General features: G+C 35.4%; 2 protein-coding genes across 2 annotated transcripts in view; one reads left to right on the top strand and one right to left on the bottom strand.

The window, feature by feature from the left end:
• Nucleotides 1–14,627, bottom strand: part of stum (mechanosensory transduction mediator stumble) — a 124,224-nt gene that overhangs the window by 59,289 nt on the left and 50,308 nt on the right. The gene's annotated exons all lie outside the window — the stretch shown is intronic.
• On the top strand, nucleotides 1,205–2,813 carry LOC111510497 (UDP-glucuronic acid decarboxylase 1-like). The gene has a single exon (XM_023166424.2). It carries the CDS (start codon nucleotides 1,475–1,477, stop codon nucleotides 2,723–2,725), a length of 1,251 nt encoding a protein of 416 aa, XP_023022192.2. The 5' UTR covers nucleotides 1,205–1,474; the 3' UTR covers nucleotides 2,726–2,813.

The raw sequence follows: 14,627 nt of genomic DNA, 5'->3' as shown, positions 1-14,627 counted from the left end.
TGAAACTATCAGGCATATCTTATGCGAGTGTCCGGATTTATCGTCAATGAGAGAGTGTGTGTTCGGCGAGTCTTGGCCTACACCTGCCGATATAAAGAAGATATGTCCTAGTGACTTGTCCACCTTCCTGGAAAGGGCAGGATGGACAATGAGCTAGGCTTCGGGAGGATGTACAATGGGTCACATGTGGCTTGAGTGCTGTGGGCCTGCACTTACCTTCCCTACTTTACAGATACAGAGAGAAGAAGCTGTGGCACTCAGTGAAGGAAACCACAGGATTCTGTTTGAAAACATGGAACTCATTGCTCCAGACCAGGGATGCCATAGCCGACTGGTACGGGAGGCAATAGAAATTAACAAACACATGGATGATTTCAACAAAACAGACAAAGGTACGAACCTCAATCGAATATGGAATCTCCGTAATATCCAGTCATCGGAGATATTAACTCAGGATGTATAAACCTCTGAGGAAGCTAGCCACTCGTGGCAGCGAAACGATAGGAAGAAATTTAAAAAATCCACTGCGTTCAAACCCGGAAAATAGCGACACTGAAAACCTCGTCCGCGAAAGCCTTAACCATTATGAGTTTTTTATTATATCGCTTCCCTGAGGTAGTTTCTTAAAACTATTCATCTTTAACATTCATCATTATTGAGGTCGTTTGAAATTGTTATTTGTTTTCCTCTCAACCTGTAACAGCTTCTGACAATATGTATTTTTGAGAACATTCATTAGTTCAACTTTGATAGGAGAATTGTCTGATTTACCAAGGACTTAGATATCATTAATGTAATTTTCTGAAAGTTCCGCTCTTACATGTTTATAACTTTTGACATGAAATCAGCTGTAATTCATTGATCACGTTTATTCAGTACAAATAAAAAGGTTTTATTTTTTTGTTCTGAGTAAGATTGTCTAATTGTTCGGTTTTGGCCCTCTATTTCGAAACGAAGCCGTACCTCACTTGCTTCGATGGCAAATTTTTAGTTTCGATTTCATTCCATTTTTGTTGCCTCTGATTTCATCCGAAATTTGTTGTATAGCTTTTTCATTCATGGTTTGACTACTATCAGATTTTCACGTTGGCGCAGGTACTATTTATTTATTTGAATATTATCTGCTTATCAATTCCTTATCCGATATGTGCTCTTGTCTCATGAAGAAAGAATCTACATGCTTACAATCTACCTTGTAACTTTCACAACAGCGCAGATAAGAAAGCAATTTACATGAAGGTTACTTTATAATTCATTAGTACCAATGAGTCCAGAACAACTGGCTTTTCAATTTGTCAATAGACATACACAAATTCCAAGCGCTGAGTATCACAACAGATATTAGTATGCTATTTTGAATGAAACAGGTTATGGGGTTAAAGAAAGATAAGAGCATTGATATCATTATCACTGTGATAAATCACACATCAAATAAAACAAAGTGTAATTAGTATTATGCCTACCGAAAACCAAGATGGTACAAGTGATTATTAAAGTGAAACACTTTGTTATTATACTAGTTTTTCTTGCCGTTCTAGTGTTCGTGTTAGTGAAGCTTCTACACCGTGACCAGAAAAATTATCTATCCAACAGGAAGGAACTGAGTTTCCCTGAGGATGTCAGGCATGCCGTTATACTACTGAACGAAGCGAACAGAAAAATATCTGAGCTGGAAGAAAAAATAGTATCTTTGGAAGTGAGGGTTCCAAAGACATACCCAACTGTTAAATTCCTGAACCATCTCCACAGAAAACGAATCTTGGTAACAGGAGGATCGGGTTTCGTAGGCTCCCACCTGGTGGACAATTTGATGTTGGGCGGCCACGAAGTTATTGTGGCTGATAACTTTTATACAGGAAGGAAGAGCAACATCGAGCAGTGGGTAGGCCATGAGAATTTCGAGTTCATCCACCATGACATTGTGAACCCGATTTATATCGAGGTCGACGAAATATACCACCTTGCCAGTCCTGCAAGCCCCCCACACTATATGCACAACCCTGTCAAGACTATCAAGACCAATGCGCTAGGTACCATCAACGTTCTAGGTCTAGCGAAGAGGCTGAACGCAAAGGTGCTCATCGCCAGTACTTCAGAAGTTTACGGAGACCCCGACATTCACCCACAACCGGAAACCTACTGGGGACACGTCAATCCGATAGGTCCCAGATCCTGCTATGATGAAGGCAAAAGGATCGCAGAGTCCCTGACATATGCCTACGCCAAGAAAGAAAACTTGCAAGTCCGAGTGGCAAGGATCTTCAACACATATGGTCCTAGAATGCACATGAATGACGGAAGGGTGGTTTCAAACTTCATCCTCCAGGCCCTTCAGGACGATCATATCACGATTTATGGTTCCGGGGAGCAAACCAGATCCTTCCAGTACATCTCCGATTTGGTAGATGGCCTAGTGGCCCTCATGAACTCCAACTTCACTGAACCCGTTAACCTGGGGAACCCAGTAGAGCACACCATCAACGAGTTCGCAACCATCATAAGGAACCTGGTGGGTGGGAACAGTAAGATAACGCATGTGAGGGAGGTGGAGGACGATCCTCAGAGGAGACGTCCGGATATATCTCGAGCGAAGAAAGTGTTGAGATGGGAACCAAAAGTTGGGCTCAACGAAGGACTTCAAAAGACTGTGGAATACTTCAGGCAAGAGTTGAAGAGGTTTAGGCATTCACCTAAGAATAAGTTTGTTATAGCCGAACATCTCTGAGAGTGTGTTTTTAATGTATGAATGATATTTTGATTAATGTTTGTACTCAGTTGTTGTTGTTATTGAATAAAATGGTTTATTTACTTAACTTTCAATTTTTCAATGAAAACAGTTGCATAGATGTGGATGATAAATGTTTTTTATTGAATGCTAGAGCTGGAGGGTTCTAGAGGTTGATTTAAAAAGATTTGAAGTCTGAAAATGTAAAGATCAGTAAAGCAGGTAATTTTTCTATAGAAATATCTTAATGATTTTCGAAAACTAGGCATATATGAGTATGATATTGGAGAATATTGTGGAAAGTCATAGGTGGATAATGAAAGATGAGAGTTGTGTAGCGAATATGAGTAAATGAAATGGAAAGTATGAAAGATGAGCTGTTGGTTAATATCAAGATAACAAGATTCAATTTTGTAGCTGTTCAAATGATTTTTGAACAGCTACAGAAAGTTCCCCTTTCTACTTAATAAGTAGAAAGGGGAACTTCTGGTGTGAAGTAAGTCTATTGAAAACACTTCTTCCTTGCCAGAACAAAAATACTCAATGATGCTAACTTAGTTTTCGAAACGCACGTCGAGAGACAGGTTTTTTCTGTTCTGGTGAGGAAGAAATGTTTTATTAGAGATTGCGTTTCAATATTTCGACATGATAGAATAACCTTTGATAGAAATAAGGATGGGACAGGAGCTGAAAACCAGAGTCCAACGCATTCATTATGCGGCACCCACTAGGTCAGGGGTGCTAGGCTGAACCACAAATATATTGCTGAACCTAACTGTCCTTATGTGTCGAGGCTTGGTTTTGCTATTGACCGCCTTGGGAAGCCTCGTTTATTTTTTATATATGGATTGAGTTCTTTGTCAATCCCATAGATAGCGTCTTTATAAGGGGAGATGTCATTGTCGTTACTTACTTGAAAACAGAGAATTATAAACAAATTATAAGAATGTGGGCTTTTGCGGCTGGCGTCGATGTTTTAGTTGGTTTTCGGGTTTTGCCGTGGCCTTCTTCGGTTATAACCTCCAAACGTTTCAACTGAATATTCAGTGGAATGGTCAAAGTACTCTTCTTGATATTTCAACTAAAACTGAGGCTCTCATTTCTGCCGTGTCATTTATAGTGCTGATTTTTCGCGAACTTACTCCGCAAGTCACCAAAATCGCGCGGAAAGTATGCGCGAACCCGCCTTTAACATTCGGTTTCACAAACAACATACTTAATTTCTTCCACTGCTATCTATCCAACAGAATACAGTTCATACAGTTCACCATCGTATCTTCCTTCAAATTCACCGCTATTTCGGAAGTTCCGCAGGGCTCGATTTTGAGACCTCTCCTTTCCGTATTATTTGTTAATGACGTTTCTCGGTATATCGGGCATTCTCAATTTCTCCTATATGCCGATAATCTCAAGCTGAGGAGAAGAATCAAAAGCGAAAAAGATTCTGATATGCTTCAAGATGATCTCGATAATCTATCTACTTACTTTTCAGTATCTGACCTATCTCTCAACGAAGCTAAATGCAAATAAATGAGTTTCACACGAAAGAAGTCACCCACTATCAAGGACTATTTCATTAATTACACCAATTTACAGAGAATTAATGAGATGAAAGATCTCGAGATCATGTTTACTGGTGTGTTCAGTTTCTCTCGGCATATTGAATACTTAGTATCTGAATGTTATAGACAAATGAGCTTTGTCTTAAGATCTAGCCGTGAATTCAATCACGATACTTGTTTGTTACTCTTTAACTCCATTGTTCGCTCTAAGATGGAATAGGGTTGTGTCATTTGGAATCCAAATACCTTTTTATATTCTGAAACTATAGAAAAAGTTCAGAAACGATTTTTAAGAACACTCTTTTTCAGAAAACACAATGTTTGGCCTTTATCTATACCGTATTCTAGCCAATTACAAGAATTTAACATGCAACCATTGAAAGACCACCGTGAGTCCTCTGAAGTGATTATTGTTTTTAACATCCTCAGAAAACTGAAAGTACCTGAAATTCTCTATACTATTGATTTTATTGTGCCTGACGTAAGACTGAGAGGAAAAGACAATCTATTTCGTATCTCAAACAATTTGTCTCCTCTTCAACAATGTCTCGAAACAGTTAACAAAATGGTGAGGAACTGTGAGCTAGATATATTCAGTATTACAGAGGGACAACTCCTTCGAATGCTCAAATGTGTCTTAATCTTTTTACGGTCATTTTATTATTTTATATTGTTATATTTTATATCGATTTTAACTGTATCAATGGTACTCAATGAATTCTATACGCAAGGAACTTTTAAAAAACTGTGCATCATGTAAGTTGAAACCATTCTGTTTGTTGTTCAGTATGAATAAATTTCTATTATATTCTATTTAGTGAAAGTAAGCAAAAAATCAGCATTTTAAATGAAGTTTGGAGATTATAACCAAAGAAGACCACGGCCAAACCCGGAAACCAACCAAAATATAACCAAGTTGATGAAGAAAGTTTGAAAATAATCTAAAAAACCAAAAATGAAGATAATTTATTTAGCTGAACTTAATGAATCCCTAAATGAAAGGATGAAAAGAGTAAATACTCAGTTATGAACTCGAACAATTTGATTCATCTCTATGTCAGTTTATTCACCTGTATTTGCTTTGTTAAATTGACTCCGTTAAATAGATAATTACATACTTATGATGCACTGTTTGGTACCTTTGGTGTAGTAATGAATATTACTGGAGTTTTTTCCCAACACCAAATCGTTATTTTTAAGACCTCGACACGTGTTTCGATCACCAAGTGATCATCTTCAAAGAGGAAGATTGAAACTACCAACCATACAGGTATACCAACCTAAATTAATTTTACAATTTTGCCCTATCTATTATTTTACAATATATGTTTATATGAAACACTTTTCAGCTATATAAAAATTAATTTTACAATATTGTCTATCCAAATTTATTTTTGCAATGTGTCCTTATGTAGTAATCAGTAAACCCAACAACATTATTTTATTTCATTTTAACAAGCTCTTTGGTATAGGTCCGTCATCGTTATTCATAATACTATTGTGTTTACTTATTTCCACACTCTCAAAGGCATCTAGTTGCCTGTTGTTAACTTGTCTAACTAATCTTAATGAACTGAAGTCTATATTTAGATAATTACATGATTCTTCTGCCGCATTGGTGAATATATTTCAGGTAAGTTGATGTACTTCCAAACTCCCTTTATTGCACTTATCGAATTCTTCAATTTGTTGAGTTGCAGTGACATCGAAGAAACAGTGATTCACAAATAAAAAGTTTTTCAAAGAATATGTAAATATTTTCGTTTGATATCAGATACGTGAGAATGTTTGTTTAGTTCATGAACAAAACAAATAAATATGAACAAAATAGACTTCTATAAATAGCTACTTTACGCAGATAATGAATGATTTTTCTGCTGTTATCTTTTTGGCAACACTGTTTTTGACAGATCACGCGTGAATCGTGTCTTGTGTCATTGTCAAACTTGTTCAGTTTGGTTTATAACTTAACCATGAATTGACCTACGAATGAACAGCGCTTGCAAATTATTGAATTTCATTATCAAAATTCATACTCGGTGAAGTGAACTTTTTCCAATTTATGGGCAGTTTCGTCGGCCCACTGAGGGAGCTATTCGAAAGCTTGTGACTAAATTTCGAACCCAGTTTATTGGACATTAAACCACCAACACGCATACATAGAGTGAGGACCAAAGAAAATATTGCGGCTTTATCCGCCAGTGTTTGTGATGACCGTGAAATGTCGATTCGCCGCCGTTCGCAGCAATTGGGCCTCTGTTACTCCACTACGTGGAAAATTTTGAGAAAGGGTTTGGTTGTAAAACCTTATAAGATACAGCTGGTGCAAGAATTGAAGCCACATGACCTCCCGCAACGTCTAACATTTGGTGAATGAGCGCTGACAAAGTTGGAGGAAAATCCACATTTTTATCGAAAAATTGTGTTCAGCGACGAGGCTTATTTCTGGTTGAATGGATACGTTAACAAGCAAAATTGCCGCATCTGAGTGGAGACCGCTGTTTGGTGTGGATTATGGGTCGGTGGCATCATCGGGCCGTACTTCTTCAAAGACGACAATGGCCGGAACGTTACTGTGAATGGCGAGCGCTACCGTGTGATGATTGATGACTATTTGTTGTCCAAAATGGAAGAATTGGACATGCCTGACATGTGGTTTGTTTCAACAAGACGGCGCCACATGCCACACGGCACGCGAAACAATGGCCCAATAAAGAGCCGCCTTCGCTGAACAGTTTATCTCACGTTTCGAACCCGTCAATTGGCCGCCTAGATCGTGTGATTTAACTCTTTTGGATTTTTTCTTGTGGGGTAATGTTAAGGCTCATGTCTACAGGAATAAACCAGCACGACTGACGCTCTGGAAGCTAATATTGAAGCATTCATACGTGAAATATCGGTTGATATGTCAGAGAGAGTGTGCCAAAATTGGACCTTGCGCATGGGCCATCTAAAGCGGAGCCGCGGACAACATTTGCATGAAATCTTCTTCAAACATTAAATTATATTGATCGTTCTATCGATTCCAATAAAGATTTCATCAATTTTTTTAATTTTTTTTGTTGTTTTGATAATCAAATCATATACCTTTCAAAATTTCGCAACTAAATAACTGTGAACACAAACAATGGAGAGCAAGGTCATTTCAGCAGAAAAAAAAATCTTTAATTCCTTCCGGTTTGTGAATCTTGAATTAAATTTGTTTATCTTCAAAGCTGGCATGTAAAACACACTTGGCGCGAATCGTGAAAATTTGAATGACCCTGTAGCGTTGCGTGACCTTTGGCAGTATCATAACATCACTGACCGGTCACGTGAGTTACCCTGAAACTTGCCTGATACTCAAGTTTTCCTCAGGATTTTAATATTTACACTTTTTCCATTCCGATTCGTAGGTGTATACCAAGAATTATTTTCAACTCATTTCCAGACTGCTAGTATACATATTGCACTTTTCTTTCGATACGACAAAAAATTAATTCCACCCTATTTAGAGGAAAGCAAACAATTGAATATTCTAAAGTTGGCGGTGATTTTTATGCAATAATACGAGTAAAAGAAGTTATGTTCAAATTTTTTAAGTATATAAAAAAGTGGTAGCAATATCGATAATATGAGATGAGGTGCTCTCAAAACAGAACCACATATTCTATGATCAAAAATAACTCGATTGGATATAACTTACTTGAATGCAAATGTGCAGACAATAAAAGTTAGAGCCCTTAGAAAGCACATAATGAATGATAATAATAATATCAAATAGGCATCCTAATATACAAAAACATTTTAAAATTGGATAGACAAAGTCACAGTCCAACTTCATAACACTATAATATGTATGCTCGGAACTATCAAAGCATTCAATAAATAGAAAAAATTACAATGTAAATTATAAATACTAGGTACAGTGTCATCCCCAAAGTATGCACCAAATGGGAAACTTATTTATTAAGGGTTTTTCGACAAAATGTTACTATTGATAAAAGTTTGTGCATCATCTAAAACTAAACATACACCAACAAAATACAGTTAAACACAAGTAATATACGAGGAGCCTTCAAATATTTGATTTTGAGACAAGAGTAAAGTACTGTTATTTTGAAAAATTTCGGGAAATCTTTAAAAAAGTTGTTTAGCATTAAAAAATACATCTAGATTTGTTGTTATGGTCATCCAAGCGGAGTTTTATTTTTTACCCATTTTTTTAAAATGAGCACTACGAAAAAAATTTGCTAAAACGATAAAAAGACAGAATCCTGTATACGACGGTCCATTTCAAAAGCCTGCAATATTACGAGGTACACAACTATGGTGTTAACCACGGTCAATTTTTTTAAAGAGTAAAATAATATTCAAAGTTTTTGGTCCAAGTTATTTTTATTTTTTGTTAACACAGAAAATTGTTCAAAATTATACTGAATTGTAACAAGAACTCAATATGCAATAATATCATATCACAAAACATCAAAATGAAATAGGTATTTCGGAACAAACTCAACAAACTCAAACTTTCAGAATTAACCGTCGTATACAGGATGCTATCTATTTAACGTTTTAACAAATTTTTTTTCGTAGTCCCCATTTAAAAAAATGGGTTTAAAAATTAAACTCCACTTAGATGGCCATGACTTCAAATCTAATGCCGAACAACTTTTCTAAATAACATTTTCCGAGATTTTTCAAAATTAAATATTTGGAGACTCCTCGTATATTACGTTTGTTTTACTGTTTTTTGTTGGTGCATGTTTAGTTTTAGGAGATGCACAAACTTTTATTAGGAATAACTTTTTGTCGAAAAACCTTTAATAAATAAGTTTCTCATATGGTGCATACTTTGGGGATGACACTGTATATAAGCTATTATAATATCAACCTTAATGCGGATGTTGTATCTTCAAATGACTAGTCCTTTTTTGAATGTCATAATAAGTTCACTTTGTTTTATCTCAAGCGGGAGGTTATTGTAGTCCAATAGTCCTTTATGGAATAAGGAGTTCATGGATCGTGTGAAGTTGAAACGTGGTACATATAAATTAGGATTCCCCCTAGTGGGGTAATTATGAATTTGGTGATGGAAAACACTGAATTTGTCAAAATATGAGGGTGCATATGAGGGTGCAACGGACAATATTTTGAAAATGAATACCATGGTTAGACAGAACAGACGGTCTTTCACAGAAAGCCAACACAGAACTTCCAACATTGTTGTAGTTGGCGTATATCTATTACATCTTAAAATTAGGCGCCATGCCTCTATTCTGTAGTTTTCGCAATGTGGACAAACAATTTGCATCAAGTTGTGATAGTAAAGTAGCGCAGTAATCGAAATGTGGTTGAATGATTGATTTGAAAACTGTAATAGAAGTCTGAAACGGTAAGCAACCGTTTACACGGCCAAAGAAAAATAGTTTTTTAGCAGTTTCATTGCGAATATAATTGTAATGTTTTTTCATATTCAGTGTTTGATCCACCATGAACCCCAAATATTTGAATTCCTCCAAAATTTCAATTTTTTGATTGTAAATATTTATACTTACAGATGTTTTGTCAATTTGATTATGTTTTGTTGTAATTATCATTGCTTTCGTTTTATTGACATTGAGCTTGAGTTTATTAATGTTGAGGAATTCAGATATTCTTATCACAATATCAATCATTGTATTGATAGCTGTTTGTAATTCAGGTTCACTCACTGCAATCAGAGTATCATCTGCAAATAGGCTAATGAATTCACATCCATTGATGAAGTTGATGTCATCAATGTAAAGAACAAAGAGAAGCGGACCCAAAACACTACCTTGAGGTACACCATTATCGACACCTTCTAGGTTTAAATATGTCCCGTTAATTTTAGTCTGTTGAGTTCGGCCAGAGAGGTATCTCTCAAACCATTCAAGTACTGAACCAGAAATGCCATAATATTTGAGTTTTTTTAGTAGGATATTAACGTCAATGGTCTCAAATGCCCATTTGAAGGTTAGATACACTGCCACTAATTATCATCAACAGCAAGTTTCCATTTGGATATTGAAACTTGTAATGCCGGTTCACATGCGTGTTTAGATCGAAAACCGGATTGGTTCATCATAATCAGTTTATTACTTTCAATGTAATCAATCAATGGTTCATATATGTCATTTATGAAAATTGGTTTTTTTCCAATGTTTCATGAACTGTTCAACATGTTGTGATGAAAATAGATTCATGGCTTTCTTATCGTTAGATCATTTTTTTCATATGAAACCATGAAATCTGTTGAGCGGTAAAACCCCCAAACTCTTCTTTGCGTACTTGTGATGCACTTTTCATACACCATACAAAAAACATCGTTCTGCGAAAAGATGAGATTTAGGTTTCCTTTGATATGTATAAGTATGTATACATGTATGTATGACATACATGTATACATACATGTCATACATGTCATACATGTATGTATGACATGTATAAGTTTGAAAATGTCCTTATGCGGCAAAACTGCAGTAACGTTAGTTACAAATACAAGTGGTAAAAACATAGAAAGTTTAATTTCTCTTTTCTTCATTTTGATATAAGTTCTTATGTCCTAGCGTCCCAATTCCACAGACCTTACAATACCTCAGAGAAGTACTAGAGAAAAATAATTTTAATAATAACGAAATTGATGAATTCGTTTCTCTTATTAATTTGTGTATAAAACAAAACCGTTTCCAGGTAGAAGGTTGCTTTTATGGACAGCAGGAGGGAACGGCTATAGATAACCCTTTGTCCCACTACCTGGCAAACCTGTTCATGAGCAGATTTGACTTGGAAACCAAAGAAAAGTCGAAGTATTTTCCTAGGATATGACTGAAGTATGTGGATGATGTTTTTGCGATATTCGATAATAATAAATAGAAGATTGGGGTCTTTGTTTCCTATTTAAGTAACATATTTCCATCAATAAAATTCACGTATGAGTTAGAAAATAAAGGACAACTGCCATTTCTTGACGTTTTGGTAATGAGGAGCCAATATGGAAGGCTAGAATACGATGTTTATAAAAAAGAAACAAGCACTTGCAGGTATATTCCTAATAGTTCACATCACTGTGGACATCACAAAAGTGCTGGGCTGAATTTTCTAGTGCATCGTCTTTTGACTTTTTCTCTCACACATGAGAGGTTCACAAAAGAAAAACGGACAATACAGGAAATAGCAGACAGTAACAACGGTTTCTCGAAGGGTATTGTAGATGATATAATAAGGAAGAAAAAGTTTAGGTTGAGAATGAACAAAATCTCGACTTTTAAAAACGATGAAAACCAAAATAAATATATATATATCAATTCCAAACCACCAATACACGAAGAACTTCGGAAAGATTTTCAAGGGACTAGGTGTGAAGGTGGTTTTTAAAACAAGTCATACACTACAGAGCCTTTAAGGATATCCAAAATATAAAGTCGAGAATTCGGAGAAGCCTGGAATTAACGAAATTAAATGTAAGGATTGCGAAGCAAAATATCATGGACAGATGAAAAGATCTATTAAAATAAGATATAAGGAACACTTAGCACACCTGAAATATGAAAGACCAGAAAACTCAGCAGCCGCCCTTCATATTTTGCAAGAAAACCATTCCATAGACTTTAGTTCATTAAGATTAGTTAGACAAGTTAACAACAACAGAGAGTGTAGAAATAAGTAAACATAATGATATTATGAATAACGATGGTGGATCAATACCTAATGGTATTCTATATAGCTTGTTAAAGTAATTATCAGATTTACCTGACACATTGTAAAATGCATTTAAGACTAGTATATAAGGCAATATTGTGAAATTAATTTGAAACCAGGTACCTAGAAGAGGTATGTATGGTATAAATGAGGATAAAATTGTACGTATTTTTAGTTTAATCTCCCTCTTGAAGAATCACTTGGTGATCGAAACACGTGTCGAGGTATCAAAACGAATTTTTGTTACCCTGTAGTACTCTTTCGAAAAGCCAATTTTTATCGAGATACAAGTTATTTTTCATTTTCCTCTGAGAATTTATTAGTTGGCTGTTCAAAACTTGTAGTGCCTATGGATAAAAAACAAACAGTTGCTTTAACAATGACATGCTGTCAATTGAAGCTTTCGATTATTGCGCATTTTGAGAGTGTTGGAAAAAATTAAACTTTTTGTTACAATGGTTTATACGTCTGCAGAAATGTCAGATATGCATTTGATTCTGGGTGAGTTTGGTCAGGGTAAAACAAGGTTTTAGATGATTATCTGTAATTCTGATAATCACAGGTGAATGCCAAGGGAAAAGTGCAGCAGTTGCAATGCGTTATATGCTAAGTAAGCACCAAACAGACGGGAAACAATCTAAAAATAAACGTCATTAATCATATTTTATATACCGATGAAACTACCTTCAATAGAAATGGCATTACGAGTCACCATTATACACACATATGAGTCGTAGAAAACTCTCACGCAAAAAACTGCCATCACCAAAAGACTTTCAAAGTCTTGGCAGGTATCATGAATAATAATTCAAGAGCACCAGTATTCCTTCCTAACAATTTGAATGGTGCAAATCACTGACAGTTCCCACAAAATAATATACCAGAATACTTTGAAGAGGTAAATTTTGAACTGAGGCCTAATATATGGTATTTACAAGCGATAACGAAGTTAGGGAATATTTTTTGGTATGTAACCTGAACATATTTCTTACCCAGCCAGAAGTACAGATCTTAACCCTATTGACTTTCGCTTCTAGGATTTTATGAAAGAGGACATGTTGACATAATCGGCAAATAACTGATGCATCGAATCATCGAAAATGTAAATCGATTTCGTCAGATCTTTCAAAAAATTCGCTTTTCCTTTTTAAATGTTTGTTACTCAAAATTTTTGCCGCTTCTCGATAAAACTAGCTTTTCGAAAAAGTGCTACGGGGTAAAAAAAATTCAAAAATGTTGTATCAAACTAATGGTGTCACAAATGACAGTATGAAATTGTTAAAATGACTATTTGTTATTTATCTGTAGGAATTACAAGTGTTCAACAGCCATATGAAGGTTTTCACGGATAATGCAAAAACTGACTTTTTGAAAAAGTGCTTTATGGCAAAAAAAAATTCAGAAATGTTTGTGAGCTCAACAGATTCCGTGGGTTTCATATGGATAAGATGCTCTCATGATAAGAAAGCCATTCGTCTATTTTCATCATTAAATATTGAACAGTTCATAGAATATTGGAAAAAATGGATTTCCATTTTGTACTTTCCAAGGGCTTACTTCTTTGTTTTTTTGTGTGTACATTTGCATTGAGGTGAGTTATATCAATATAGTTATTTTTGACCCCAGAATTTGTGATTGAATTTATGACCTACTTTTTTGTTACACCCTGTAGATTAAATTGAAAGAGGGTATATTTTTGGGAGGAATATTTACCATGCAAAATAGCCGTGATGAATCAAATCTCTTGCTAAAGATACTGTGCTAGCGAAACATATTGTGATATGTTTTTCAAATAAAGTTTCAGGACTGTTTCCCATTCATAACCTTTCAAATCCGTTCAAATTTGGTGAACGTGAACTTGGAAAAAGAAACATGATATTTCGATAGTCAAATAAAATAAGTGGAGACCTATTTTTTCACAATTCCAACTATTGAGGTATTTTTTATGAGTTTTCCATAAATATAAAACATAATTGTCAAGTTTCGATTTCAATTCATGATTAATCAAAAATTAGAACATTTTACTGCACTATATTCCTTTTTTCGTAAATCAAACAATAATTTCTGTAGAATCCGTGTCTCCCGTAACATTTGAAACACCAACTGTGTAAGATATGCTAAAACATAGTGAGGGACCAACTGACCAACATTTATCAAACATATCAAAAGAAGTGCGCCAAAGGAATATTCACCATGCAAAATAGCCGTGAAGAAATTTGAACGACCTTCGCCTTATTCACTGTGACGTTGTTACTTTCAACATTTTTCATATTGAACACGCACTTTTACGTATTCGATCGCTGGAAATATGGTTTTCCTCGTTTCACTGGACCACTAACCTCAATATGTGCTAAATTTACCGAAATTTTAGGATACTGAAACAAGCGACGAAGGGTATGCAAATTTGGCGATCCTATTACCTTGTACCTATTGGAGTTCGCTATTTAGAGCTAATGCCATTCTCTGTAAGCTGAGAATTTGGTCTTAGACATGACATTTTAGTGGAATGTTCCCAAGCGAGTACATGCATGTTTTCCAAGAGCTTGTAACGATGAATATTTTGCAAGAATTTATCGCAAAAATACTGGACAGACATTGAGATATCGTGAATTCTGGTTCTTAATTTACCTTCAGAATTG

The sequence above is a fragment of the Leptinotarsa decemlineata genome, unplaced genomic scaffold, assembly GCF_025532065.1.
Source record: "Leptinotarsa decemlineata unplaced genomic scaffold, Ldec_3_MD MMD2_tig00026328_RagTag_RagTag, whole genome shotgun sequence".
Taxonomy (NCBI): Eukaryota; Metazoa; Arthropoda; class Insecta; order Coleoptera; family Chrysomelidae; genus Leptinotarsa; species Leptinotarsa decemlineata.
Note: the sequence above shows the minus strand (reverse complement) of the source record. Positions and strands in the feature narration are given on the sequence as shown.

What these genes read in the sequence shown, in the direction of transcription:
- LOC111510497 (XM_023166424.2), top strand. Translation starts at nt 1,475, where the DNA reads ATGGTACAAGTGATTATTAAAGTGAAACACTTTGTTATTATACTAGTT.